The 13896-nt window shown below is 57.9% G+C and overlaps 1 protein-coding gene across 1 annotated transcript in view; it reads left to right on the plus strand.

The window, feature by feature from the left end:
• The window catches only part of PPL (periplakin), a 46957-nt gene that overhangs the window by 25673 nt on the left and 7388 nt on the right, over positions 1–13896 (plus strand). Inside the window, exons 3-17 of the mRNA XM_039239301.1 lie at positions 2223–2377; positions 3101–3221; positions 3757–3882; positions 3975–4016; positions 5514–5675; positions 5765–5872; positions 7133–7228; positions 8460–8582; positions 8688–8834; positions 9380–9531; positions 10420–10517; positions 10714–10871; positions 11580–11758; positions 11840–11978; positions 12783–12976. Coding sequence (XP_039095232.1) covers positions 2223–2377; positions 3101–3221; positions 3757–3882; positions 3975–4016; positions 5514–5675; positions 5765–5872; positions 7133–7228; positions 8460–8582; positions 8688–8834; positions 9380–9531; positions 10420–10517; positions 10714–10871; positions 11580–11758; positions 11840–11978; positions 12783–12976 — 2000 coding nt within the window. The remainder of the gene's footprint in view (positions 1–2222; positions 2378–3100; positions 3222–3756; positions 3883–3974; positions 4017–5513; positions 5676–5764; positions 5873–7132; positions 7229–8459; positions 8583–8687; positions 8835–9379; positions 9532–10419; positions 10518–10713; positions 10872–11579; positions 11759–11839; positions 11979–12782; positions 12977–13896) is intronic.

A 13896-nucleotide genomic window follows, 5' to 3' on the forward strand; every position in this document is an offset into this window, starting at 1 on the left:
AGAGAAAGGGAGGGGTAGAAAGAGAGGGAGAGACAGAATCCCAAGCAGCCTCTGCATTGTCAGCACAGAGCCCGACATAAGACTTGAACTCAGGAACAGTGAGATCGTGACGTGAGCCGAAATCAAGAGTCGATGCTTAACCGACTGAGCCACCCGGGTGCCCTGTGTAATTTATTAGATACATCAGTCCATATTATTTGTTTTTACTTGTAAAAACCTTTTAACTTTAGCCATAAATTCTGTAAGGTGTATAGAATTTGTGCCCTACGTGACCACTGCTCAGGGCAAGACAGAACGTTTCCCGGAAAGCTGGCTTGTGACCTTCCCAATCCGCATCCCCCAGAGGTAACCACCATGCTGACCTCGATCACCATCGATCTGTTTTGTCTGACTGTGAACTCTTGAACTCCTGCATGGCTAGCTGACATCTCTCAGCTAGAGGTCCTCTTTCTCATCCCGGCTGGCATGTTTCAAGAGGGCTTGCATTCACACACAGAGCACTTGCATGAATGAGGTAATGATTAATTTACTTCCCCCTTTTGCAAAATTAATCTTTGACTCCGTAAGTGCCCAAGAGAGCTGCAGGTCCGCTGGAAATGAGAGTGGATAAAATTCCATCCAAGCCAAGAACCGTGATGCTTTGTGGTGGTGGTGGTGGTGGTGGTGGTGGTGGTTTTTAACTGGCCCCACCCAAGCCCCTCCGGGCACCAGGCCCCATTGCCCCTCAGCCTTCCTGGAGGTGGGCGGGGACAGATGGGCTCAACACCTTTTCTTCTTTCCCCTGAGGGCACTCTGGATCAGGCACCACATCACCTCCATTCACTTCTTTTTTGTGGTGCGGCGCCCGTTTCCAGAACATTTACACACACACACACACACACACACACACACCCAAGTAAGATCCCTTGTGCTCATTTACAGTTAGTTCCTGACTCCACCTGAGCCGCTGGGAACCACTCATCTACTGTCTGTGTGTGTGGATTAGCCGATCCAGGCCTGTTCACGCAAGCGCAGCCCTATGCCATGTGGCCTTCGGCTTCTCTCGCTTTGCAGTTCCCGAGGCTCATCCCTGACGGAGCGTGTCGGGGGCTCCATCTTTTTACTGCTGAGAAATTCCTCAGTTCACTTGGACGCCTCTTCCTTATTCCCATGGCAGCGACGGGGCCACTGAGACCCAGCTGGGGAGGGCGCTGGCCCCTCTGGGGGCCCCATGTTACTTCCTGTCTGTCTTCAGCTTGGTCACCAGCCTGTCAGCACTTCCCCTGGGGCCCCTGGGGCCGTGCATGGCCATGTGGCTGGGCTAAGTGAGTTCACAGGCTGTGTTTAGATACCTGCTGTCCTGACTGCCAGTTCATTTTTCTTCCCTAAATAAGCAGAGACCCTGGGCTCATCCGCGACCCTGATTGTACCTCCCAAATATCCACCTACTCTTTTTACGCTCACCATTTCTGCAGATGCCACCCCAGCATCCACCACCCTCAGCTCTCACCTGGCCCTGTCACAACTGCTGACTTCACTGTCTTCCTAGGCTCTGCTCCTGCCCTGTACAGCCCCAAGACATTGGCTTTAAGGATACAGGGCGGCCTTTTTGCTTGGTGCCCTTCCCACTTCCTCCTCCAGCCTGTCTTCCAGACACATGCTTGCACTTTCCTGCCTCAGGGCCTTTGCACAGGCTATTCCCACTGCCGAGAACATCTTTCATCCTTAGTTCTTAACTTGTATCATCACTTCCCAGGAGGCTCACTGACCACTGGATCTTAAAGCAGGTCCCCAGGGTGCCTGGTGGCTCAGTCCGTTAAGCTTCTGATTCTTGATTTCAGCTCAGGTCATGAGATGGAGACCCGCATGGGGCCCTGTGCTGAATGTAGACTGCTCGGCCCTTCCCCCGTGCTGACGTGTGTGGTCTCTCTCTCTCAAAAATGAAAATAAATAATAGGTGTCTGTTGTGCCACCTCTGGTGTGTTTCCTTGGTAAACACCAATGTGCATGAACTTACAGTCACCTTTGCGAAGTCTGTCTACCTGGTGGTCTCCCCGACTGGGCTGGGCAGGGCTGTGCCCCTTCGCTCGCAGCTATGTCCAGGAGCCCCCCAGAGTGGGCACTTGGGCTGTTTGTTGAGAAGCAGAGGAGAGGCTGGGCAGGACCAGCGAGCCCCGTGCTGGCCTCTCCTCCCGGCCCTCCCACTCCCGCCACTGAATCCCTCTCTGTCTTGACTCTCCCAGGACCTGGCCCGACTGCAGGAGGGCCGACAGCCCGAGCACCAGGACGTCACCCTGCAGAAGGTGTCGGACTCCGAGAAGCTGCTGTACGTGCTGGAGGCGGACGCGGCCATCGCCAAGCACATGAAGCATCCCCAAGGAGACATGATTGCAGAAGAGTAGGTCCCCTCTGCGTCTGGCTCCTGGGGCCGGGCAGGACGACTGCAAGCCTGCTCGAGCCCGCAGCCCAAGTCAGGATTGACTGAGGGATAACTGGATGCCAAACACTCCGTGTTATCCTCATGACGACCCATCTTGTAGTCAGGGAAACTGAGGCTCAGGCTGACGTCCCCTGCTCTGGTCAGTGTGACCACAGCTCCTGACCACCGTGCTGTCTGACCTCCAAGCTCTTGAGCATGCTTGCACACTGCCCGATGCCCCCGCCAGCTTCCTGTGCTCACGCTCTCCCCTCAGCTCAGGTGCAGAGAGATGGGCACCCACGGTGCCTCCCGCCTGGCTCTGCGCTCCCCCCGGGCAGGGCCAGGGTCTCTTGATGCCTCCACGACCCCCTGTGCTGTTCCTGTCATGGCCCACCCCACCCCTCTGTTCCCGCTCAATGGTGGACTCCAGAGAGCATTGAACCTGATCGTTTCTTCCAGAACCTTCTATGGTTCAGGGCACACAGTAGGCCCTGGAGAAACACTGATAGGGAAGGAAGGATGAGGGAGGGTGTTAGTGATTGGCCAGAACCTGAGGCCACAGGGTCACCCTGTGCTTCCAGGACACTAAACAGAAAGCCCCAGATGGGGGTCTGGGGTGCGAGGCCCCTGCTGGGGTAGCGGTGTGGGCGGTGGGCCTTCCAACCAGCCCCATTGACAGGGATGGCCACTCCCCCCACTTAGCATCCGTCAGCTGAAGGAGCGCGTGACCAGCCTCCGCGGGAAACACAAGCAGATCTACAACCTGGTGGTGAAGGAGGTAGACCCGCAGGTCAACTGGGCAGCGCTGGTGGATGAAAAGCTGGTACGGCCCAGGCTTCAGCTGTGCGTGGGGTGGACCCCGCCATTTAATGGGTACCGCGGTCCTGCCTTGGAGGGTGGTGTTCCTGAGGTCTCCTGACGCCTGTGTCAGTGAGAAGGTCAAGGCTCAGAGAGGTGTAACATCTAGCCCAGTGTCACACAGCGCAAGTGGTGGAGACTCGAACTGTCCTGGGATTGTTCTCCAGCTCTGGTGGTTGGGGTCCCGGCTGGCTAGGAGGAGGGGCCAGATTTCTGGCTGGCTGCTGTCCTTCCTGTGCCCCCTGCCACGGAGAAGCATGGCTGCTGGAGCCGGTAGTCGTCTCCCAGCGGCCTGACCTGGCCCAGGCCTCTGTTTCCCCACCTGTGCAATGGAAATGACAACCGTGTGGGCCTCTGAGGTGACAGTGAGATTCAAGGGGACAGTGTCTCCCCGCGTCTCTCCCAGGGACCCTTGGCTCCCTCCCTGGTTCTTGGGGTGGGGGGGCTGCGAGTCCCCACGGCCCTTGCCCACCCCCTGCCGGTCATGTCCGCCCTCCCAGGACAACCTGAGCAGCCAGAGCTTTGGGACAGACCTGCAGCTGGTGGATCACCAGGTGGAGCAGCACAATATCTTCCACAACGAGGTCAAGGCCATCGGACCCCACCTGGCCAAGGATGGGGGCAAGGTGTGCACCATGTGCAGCGGGCCTGGACCTGGGGAGGGAGGGGCCCACGCCCGCAGCACCCCCTTACCCCGTGCCGTCAACTCTGTCTGCAGGAGCAGAACAGCGAACTCCAGGCCAAGTACCAGAAACTGCTGGTGAGCGAGGCCCCCAGGGGATGGGGGGAGGGGAGGTGGGTGGCAGGTGGCGTGGGCACAGGAGGCGTGTGCAGTAAACACTTCAAACAGAATGAGAGGGGTAAGTGGGAAGGATGTGGTACCCTGAGTCCCTTCCTGAGAAGCATCCCACCTTGCTCTGTGCTCACGGAAAACCCTAATGGAGCCACGGATACAGCCCATACTACGAGTGACTGCTTATTTCTTCGTTAAGCACCTTCTGTCTGCACCAAGTAGGATGCTATGCACTTGAGTGAAAGTTTTCTGTTTCCCCTTTTAGAATCCTTAAGGAATGTGCTCTTTTTATTTTTTTAATGTTTTTTTTTTATTTTAAGAGGGAGAAAGAGAGAGAGAGTGCACGTGAGCGAGTGGGGGAGGGGCAGAGAGGGAAGGAAAGAGAGAGAATCCCAAGCAGCTTCTGCACTGTTAGCGCAGAGCCTGATGCGGGGCTCGAACCCAAACTGTGGGATCATGACCTGAGCCGAAACCAAGAGTCAGATGCTCAACCGACTGAGCCGCCCAGGCGCCCCAAGCACATATTCTTTTTAAAACTGCACAAGTTGGGGCGCCTGGGCGGCTCAATCAGTTAAGCGTCAGACTTCAGTCCAGGTGATGATCTTGCAGTTTGTGAGTTATAGCCGCACATCGGGCTCTCCTGTCAGCGTGGAGCCTGCTTTGGACCCTCTTTCTTCCCCTCTCTCTCCCTGCGCCTCCCCTGCTCACGCCCATTCTCTCTTCTCTTTCAAAAATAAACATTAAAAAAATTAAAATTGTGCAAGTGGTGTATAAACGCTTCCTTGCCGCAGCTGGTTCAAACACCTCAGCTGCGGGCATGCGGGGGCCCCGGGGCCGACTCCTCCATCCCAGGTTGGTGGGGACACGGGCAGCCAGCTACTTAATCTCTTGGAGCCTCGGCTTCCTCATCTGTGTAAAAATGCAGTTCCTTGGAGCCCTGTCTCCTAGGATGGCCTCAGCTGGGGAGAAGCCCCTGCCACAGGGCAGGCCCCATGGACGCGTTCGCTACTGTCCTGTGTGCTGAGCAGATGCAAACGTCGCTCCCCCTTCCCGCTCCTCCCGGCCCCGCACCCACCCCTCTCACGTGGGAAATAGTTTGCTCCTGTCCTCCCAGCCTTCTATACGGTCATCGTGACAAAGGCAAAAGTAGAAGCTGCTGATGCTCACGTTTATTGAGCACCAACTGCCTGACGGTCTTTGCACCCTACGAGGTCAGTGCGGCTGCTAGCCCCATTTTGCGGGTGAGGAAACTGAGGCTCCCGGAAAAGGGTCAGTTTCGCACACTGCTGGGAAGGGCGCGTCGCACACGCTCCACGGAGGGACGCGTGCTGAATGCGTGAACGCGTTCCGGAGGGCCCTGTGACTCGTTCGAGGGGGCGGAGCCGGCAGCTCCGGGGGCAGGTGTGCACAGGTGTGCAGGGCGGCTCAGCCCTGCCTGTGCCCCGCCCCCACCCCACCCCGCAGGCGGCGTCGCGGGCGCGGCAGCAGCACCTGAGCACGCTGCGGGACTACATGCAGCGCTGCACCAACGAGCTGTACTGGCTGGACCGACAGGCCAAGGGCCGCGTGCAGTACGACTGGAGTGACCGCAACCTCGACTACCCCAGCCGCAGGCGGCAGTACGAGGTGGGCCGGGGCCTGGGGCTTTGGGGGAAGGGCGAGGGGGCGCGCAGGGCTGCCCCTCCCCCCCTCACCTCCACCCCCACCCCGTGCAGAATTTCATCAACCGCAACTTGGAGGCCAAAGAGGAGACAATTAACAAGCTGCACAGCGAGGGGGACCAGCTGCTGGCCGCCGAGCACCCCGGGAGGAACTCCATTGAGGTGCGTGTGCCCTGGGAAAGGATGCCTCCTCCAGGGTGACCTCAGGCAGCCCTTAAGATTGAGGGTCCCGCATCCTGTGTCTGTCTGTTTCTACGTCGTGCTGTCTTTCTTTGCTCGGTCTGACCCTGTTTGCTCTCGTTGTCTTCTCCTTTACCACCTCCTGCCCTGGGCCCCTGGGCTTCTGAAGCCCATGCGTTGCCTGGTAGTGGCTTCTTGGGGCTGCCCTAACGAATGACCACAGACTGGGTGGCTTTAAAGAGAAACCAGGGCACCGGCTGGCTCAGTGAGAAGAGTGTGAAATGCTTGATCTCAGGGTTGTGAGTGCAAGCCCCCCATTGGGTGTAGAGATGACTAAAAAAAAAACTTAAAAAAAAAAAAGAGACAACAGAAAATTATAGTCTCACAGTCTGAAGGCCAAAGGTTTGAGATCAAGGTGTTGACAAGCAGCTTGTCCCCTCTGGAAGCTCTAGGACACAGTCTTCTTACGTCTCTCCTTGCTTCTAGTGCTTGCCAGAAGTCCTTGGCATTCTTGGCCTGGGGCTGCGTCACTCATGCACTCTGTCGTCACACAACTGTCTCCATTGTGAGTCTGTAGGTCATCTCCTTTTTTTTCCAAAAAATTTTTATCGTTTATTCATTTCTGAGAGACAGTGTGAGTGGGGGAGGAGCAGACAGACAGAGACAGAATCCAAAGCAGGCTCCAGGATCTGAGTTGTCAACACAGAGCCCGTGTGGACGTTGAACTCACAGACTGCGAGATCATGACTTGAGCTGAAGTTGGACACTTAACTGACCGAGCCACCAAGGCGCCCCTCATCTCCTTCTCTTATAAGGACGCCAGCCATTGATCTTGGGGCTCACCCCAAATCTAAAATGATTCCTTCTTGAGATCCTTAATTAATTACACCTGCAAAGACCCAATTTCCAAATAAAGTCACATTCTGGGTGGACATGAATTTGGGGAGGGGACGGACACCACTGTGAGAATTTTTAAGAGCACCACTTTGGGAAGATGCAGCCCCTCCTTATTCCTTACGCAGCGCACAACCCAAGTACCTGAACACAGCAACCCCCTGCCTGGCTCCTCACCATGTCTCCTCTCTCCTCCCACACCCGGGAAGAAGCTGGGTGCCTCTGTGGGGGCCACATCCAGGGAGATGCCCCGTCCCCCACCATTCTCTGGTCCAGAGTCCTGCCATTCCTCCCTTTGCATCCCGGGCACCTGCCAACCCCACCCCCATCACCACCTTCTCTGGGCAGGCGCACATGGAGGCCGTGCACGCAGATTGGAAGGAGTACCTGAACCTGCTCATCTGTGAGGAGAGTCACCTCAAGTACATGGAGGACTACCACCAGGTACTGCCGGCCCCGGAGCACCGTTGCTGGGAGCACTCGGTGCCTACCTAGCTTACTCGTGGCCTGAGCACGGATTCCTCCGGAAGCTTTGCGGGTCTGCCTTCCCAGGCCTCCCCCTGCCCATGCTTTTGATGGCATACATGGGTGCACCCCTGAGTTCGCCCGGCCCTGTCTTCTCTGGAGGACGGGGCCAGAGAATCCGATTCAGCAGTTCATTTGCGGCCCAGGAATAAGTGTGGGGTTTTCATTTTGGTGAAATACATATAATGTGAAATTTGCTGTTTTAGCCACTTTTAAGCACACAATCCAGTGGCGTTTATTACACTCAGTGTGTGTGCAGCCTTCACCTTGGAAAGGTTTCCGGAAACTTTATCACCCCAAACAAGAAGTCTGCACCCATGAAACAGTCCCCCATTCTCTCTCCCCCAACCCCCTCACTCTTTCTGCCTCTGTGAACTTTCCTAGTCTACATTTCGTGAAACTGGACTCACATGTTATGTGGACTTTGGTGTCTCTAGCTTGAACCTCATGTTTTCGAGGGTCGTCGATGTCAGGGCATGAATCAGAACCTCATTCCCTCTTACAGCTGAATCATACTCCGTCGTATCGGCAGACCACACTGTGTTTCCCCCGTTCCTCATTGGTGGACACTGTCTGACTGCCACAAGAATATGTATTTTTAACAAGAGCTGGTCACCTGATTCTGAGGACTAGGGAGACTCTTGAACTCAGGTGATACTCCAGTAACTCCTGGTTCAGTGTCTAGACCCCCACTGGGCTGCGAGCTTCACAGGGACCCCTCAGCCCTGTTTGTGGTCACAGCCCAGGGGACAGCTGACCAGGAGTGGTTTCGGAGTTGATAGACTGGAAAATGGTCAAGACAGTTTTCTAGAGCAAAGTGGGGAGGCTTGTCCTCTGGGCATCAAGACTTTGAAAAGTGTAGCACTTAAGTCAGGGTGTCCCTAACTCAAAGAGAGAATAGGAATAGCAAAGAACCTAAGCTTAATGGTACATATATACGAAAACTTCATATGTTGTAGAAGTGGTCTCATGTGGATTGGTGGGAGGGGCTCTGGCCCAAGAGGCTGCCAGGAAGCCGGCTGGGGAGGATTGGGGCAGGGGTGGCGGGTGTCTGAGCTATGGAGAGTGGGGTGGGGACGGCCCCGCCTGGGGCTGGGCTTGCAGCCATAGCTGCATTGAGTCTGTAAGAGGGCCATCTGGTCTCCCCTAGTTCCACCGGGACATGAAGGCTGCCCAGGAGCTGCTGTGCAAAGTGGACTCAGACCTGAACCAGAAATACAGCCCTGACTTCAAGGACCAGTACCAGATAGAGCTGCTGCTGCGGGAGCTGGACGTGAGTGACGGGCCCCGTGAGGGCCTCCCCGCACAGCCCCCTGCAGCTCCAGCCTGGGGAAGGTGGTGTCTCACTCAGCACACACCCCGCCCCCCCCGCATTCAGGACCAGGAGAAGGCTCTGGACAAGTACGAGCATGTGGTGCGGGGCCTGCAGAAGCGAGGGCAGCAGGTGGTGCCCCTCAAGTACCGGCGGGAGACACCACTCAAGCCCATCCCCGTGGAGGCGCTCTGTGACTTTGAGGGGGACCAGGTGAGCTGCTGCCCCAGGGCCCCAGGAGCCCCGGGCAGGCTGGGCCCAGAGCTGCCCCTTTCATGTCACTGACAGGTCTTAGGAGAGGCAAGGCTGGATTCAGGGGCTCACACAGTGTTTTCGGGGGAGCTGCGTCCATCTCTGTGGTCGGCTCACTCTTTGCCAACCCCCCGCAGTACCCCACCAGTTACCCTGGTCTTCTGTTCTGCCGGCTTAAGTCCTGCCTCCCGCCTAAACCAGTCACTGTGGCTGGCAGGTGCCATTTTCTCACTGGCCAGGCCTGAGTCACATGCCCAGCCTGAGTAGTCAGGGACTGTGGGGCGGGGGTTCTCCAAAGGGAAATCCAATCCAGGCAGGTGTTGAGACAGCAAATCCAACACTTCCCCGTGCAGCTGGGACCCTCCCTGCTCTCTGTGGCGAAATGTTCTGGGGAGGGCTGCAGAGATGGGCTGAGATGTGGGGGGTGGGCCAAGATGGCGACTGGGCCCCTGGTCACTGGCCGGGGCAGGTCTCTCCGTGCCCTCTGACCGGCCTGCCCCTGCCAGGGCCTCATCTCACGGGGCTACAGCTACACCCTGCAGAGCAACAACGGGGAGAGCTGGGACCTCACCGACAGCACAGGGAACAAGCTGACCGCCCCTGCCGTCTGCTTCGTGATTCCCCCGACTGATCCCGAGGCCCTGGCTCTGGCCGACAGGTACAAAGCAGGGAGCCGGCATGGACTGGCTGCACTCGCAGCCCTGGGCATCTTGACTCAGCCTCAGGAGGCAACTACCACCCGACACCTGCACCCCCTTGGGCGTCAAGTGGGACAGGAGCAGACCCCATCAGCCAGGCTGAGCTGCCACATGTGAATGTCAGGCTGTGGGCGGCAGAGCCAGTGAGCAGTTTCTCTGCAAGTTCCTCTGGGCCTTTGCATATACTGTCCCCTCTACCAGACACCTGCTTGAGGCCTGGTTGGCTCAGGCCCTGAATTAAGACGGCTCCGTGGTTACCTCTTCTGTGAAGTCTCCCTATTTTCCACTCCCCCTCCACCCTAGCTCCAGGAAAAGTGCTGCTGCCTCTTGGCTCCAGCACCTTCTCCCACCGCACACACACACACACCGCCCCATATTAGCACCCTGTGTGTCAGTCTCACGCAGGGAGGGGCTCCTGCGGACTTAGTCTCCAGGGCCTCGTTCAGTACCTGGTGCGAATTACGTACCCAAGAATCCTTTGTTAAATGAGTGATGCAAGTAATGCCTTCATCTGTTCATTCTGCACATATTTATTGAGCACCTACTCTGTGCTGCTACCTCAGGAGCAACTTCTTGGTGGGGAAGACAAAGGAACAAATGATGATTTTAGGTAGTAAAACTTGGTATGAAGAAAAGAGGGAAGGGAGGGTCTACCTGAATCCAGAAGCAAAGAAAGAGCAGCATGATCGCAAACTTTCCACATGGGCCAGGTTCCAGCTTTCCAAAGCACTGTGATGAGCCTCGTGACTTCTCTGGGCCACGCCCAGCCACTTCCTGGAGTCCCAGGTCTGTAAGCGCAGGGGGGCAGTGGGCTGCCCCAGGCCCCCAGCCCATGTTTGCACTCACAGCTTGGGCAGCCAGTACCGGAGCGTGCGGCAGAAGGCGGCGAGGAGCAAGAATGCACTCCAGCAGCGGCATGAGGTGCTGAAGGCAGAGAGCCCCGGAGGTGAGTGCGACGGCCGCCGTCCCAGGCTCCGGGCGGTCTGTGCTACAGATGCGATGGCAGGGGACGGGCGTGGCAGGGGCGAGGGAGGCTGGGTCAGCCCCAGAAGGCGCTGGTCGGTCTCCTAGGCCCTCTCCCTGTACCTCATTCCTCCCAACCTCCTCCCCCCGCACCTGACTCTGTGATTTCCTTCTGGCAGAGGCCTCCGACCTGCAGGGGCGGCATCTGTTGGCGGCCTTGGACAGGGTGGCCCGAGATCTGGACCGGCAGGAGAAGGCGATCACGGGGATCCTCCGGCCGCCGCTGGAGCAGGGCCGGGCTGTGCAGGACAGTGCGGAACGGGCCAAGGACCTGAAGGTACCGCCAGCCTAGTCTTATCCCCACGGGGGCCTTGGTGCTCGACGGGGACCACCTGCCACACGTCCCCAGAAGTCCTGAGTGATGGGGGGCTGTTCTGGGCTGATAACCGAGGAGGTGCCAGAGCCCTGGTGCCCCAGACATGGCCCCAGGACCACGGGCAAGCACGGCTCATGCTGCCCCCATACGGCTGGCTGCCTGCAGGTCATGGCACTGTGGATGACACCAGTGACCGCGCCCCGCAGCACAGGGCCGCATGCAGCTTCGTAATTATAGGGCCACTTGCTCGTTGCTTGACCGCAGACCCACTATTCAAGCCCAGGCCTCAGTTTCCTCAGAGACAGTCAGGGCCAGAGGACTATGGACACGGGTAGGGGTGCGGCCAGGCCACGCTGCATCCCTTCCTAAGTGGTCAGAGAGTCACCTGTGAATGGGGAGAGGAAACGTACCCACCTCGTGGGGTCGCCCCCAAAGGTGGATGAAGTCATGCACATGATGTGCATGCGACAGGAGCTGCTTGATCACTACCTGTCCGTTCCCATCAGTCCTGTTGTCGCAGACCCCGCGTCACAATTCCCCAGGGTGCTCCTTACCGGCTGGCTCCCCAGGGAGGGCTCAGGCTTCCTCAGGCTTCTGCTGTCCCACAAGGCCCCTGGAGGGAAGGGGGCTGCGGGCTGTGGCCAACTCCAAGGGCTCTGGCGCCCACAGAACATCACCAACGAGCTGCTGCGGATCGAGCCCGAGAAGGTGCACGGCACGGCTGAGTGTGAGGAGTTCATGCAGTCCCTCCCGGGCAGCGGCAGCGCGCCTCTGCTGAGGACCCGGGTCGATGACACCAACCGCAAATACGAGCGCCTGGTGCAGCTGCTGAACTTGGCCCAGGAGAAGTGTGTGGCGGGAGGGCAGCGGGGAGGAGGGGGGGGCGTGGAGCCGGGCAGGCACCCCTCACTCCTGACCTGTGTCCTCAGGGTGGACGTGGCCCACCGCCTAGAGATGAGCCTGCAGCAGGGCTGGGAGGCGCTGGCCGCGTATGAGAACCGGCTGACCCAGGACGACGCGGTGCCCGAGAGTGCCCAGGCCCTGGACAGCAAGAGGCAGGAGCTGGTGGTGAGTGCGATTAGGAAATTTAGGGAGCCTCAGAACCCCGTCTCTCCAGGTGCCCACAACCCTCCAGCTCTGAACAGGTGGGGACGGAGGCCCCGAGCACCAGGGCAGTGAGCCCTCAGGGTTTGAAAGGCTGTAGTGGGCCAACTTAGAAGTTGCGGATGGAGGCCCATGGCATAAATCCCAGCTGCTCATGGGGCCGGTGTGGCTTGTGAAAATCAGGTGCTTGATTTTAAAATTGAATATCTGCATAAAATTGCCCAGATTTCCAGGATCTCTGGGCAAGCAGATCTGGCCAGCTCGGCCCTCATGCTCTGGGAGCGGATGGCACCCCCACCCCCAGCATCTACTTTATCTGCCCAGTTGCCCTGGGGTCACTTCACAGGATGCTGTGGGCACCCAGGTCTGTGGGCCGTTAGGAGGCTGCTTATTCACACCGGTCCACAGGATCCTTGCTCTGTGCTGATGTTCCCACCTCAGAGCCAAGGAAACTGGCTCAGAGAGAAAGCCTCTGCCCAGGCCTTGAGGCTGGAGAGCAGCCGGCCACTCTGGTCCTGGGCACATGCCGCTTCCTGCGAGGATCTTACACAGTAGTTTTTCCGGCTTGTGTTCACGGTGACAGAACGGAACACTGCAGAAATGACCACCAGGTGTAATGAGAAACACAGAGGCAAAGCCCTCGTCCTCCCCCCGCCCAGGCTTCCCACCCCCCCAAAGCAGGAGACCCCAGACCATTGGGGCGGTGCCGCCCTGACACGCGGAGCTCTGGCCGCAGTGCCCACCGTCTGCTTCTCTCCGCCCTGGCAGGCCCTGGCCTCCGAGCTGCAGGCCCAGAAGTCCCTGCTCAGTGACGTGGAGCAGAACCTGCAGGCGGCCAAGCGGTGCTCGGGTTCCCTGGCCAGCTGCTTCCAGGAGCACTGCCCGGACCTGGAGCGCCAGGAGGCCGAGGCGCACCGGCTGGGCCAGCGTTCCGACAACCTCCGCCAGCAGGTGGAGCTCAGGTGAGCCCCGTGGGCGAGCTGCAGCCTCTGCTCAGCTCGTCTGCTGTGAGCGGCTTGCTTTCTAGACTTTGTTTTGGGAAAAAGCAATCCATCTGCAAAGTAAAAAGGGGATTACGAGCAGCCCCTGCCCCACGGTGGGCATGGCTGCCAGTCTGTGTACACTTCCAGAAATATTCTTGAGGGGGCCGGGGGGGTGGTGGCGTGAATGACAGCCCACCACATCCGCCGCATCCTGTGTGCTCCCGTCCTACGCCTTGTCGGCCGCAGGAGTCCCTAAGTGTGACCTCCGCTTGTGTTTTCTGGAAGAGCTCCTGTAGAGCAGATCCCGCGTCCCTCAGTGCTGGGTGCAGTGCACCAGTGGGGCAGCCATGCAGACCCGCAAGCGGGTTGTGTGTGTGTTAGATTTTAACTACAAACTCAGCCTCTTTACTTGGTATCGGAGTTGCCTGGGCCATCTGCTCCGTGAGGCAGGGCCAGCAGCTGGTGTCTGTCAATGAACTTGTCCATCTCATCACGTGGTTGAATTTACTGGCGTAAAATTGTTCATCATATTCTCTGCCCTTTCACGGTTTACAGGACTTGAGGGGATGTCCCCCGCCCCCATTCCTGATGTTGTACCTTTCCTATAGTTCTATTTGCACTTCCTTTTTCCTTCCTGATCCTTCTGAGGTTTGTCAATTCACTGCTCTCCTGTTTTTGTTCTTTCACGGGCATCTGTTCATTATTTCCTACTGCTGCTTAGGTTTGCTCCTTTTCTTTAAAAAAATTTTTTTAATGTTTCTTTTTGAGAGAGAGAGAGAGAGCGTGCAAGCACGCAACAGGGGAGGGGCAGAGAGAGAGGGAGACCCAGAATCTGAAGCAGGCTCCAGGCTCTGAGCTGTCAGCACAGAGACCAGTGGGGGGCTCGAACCTGTGAACCA

Source organism: Hyaena hyaena, unplaced genomic scaffold, assembly GCF_003009895.1.
Source record: "Hyaena hyaena isolate Hyena2069 unplaced genomic scaffold, ASM300989v1 scaffold_155, whole genome shotgun sequence".
Lineage (NCBI taxonomy): Eukaryota > Metazoa > Chordata > Mammalia > Carnivora > Hyaenidae > Hyaena > Hyaena hyaena.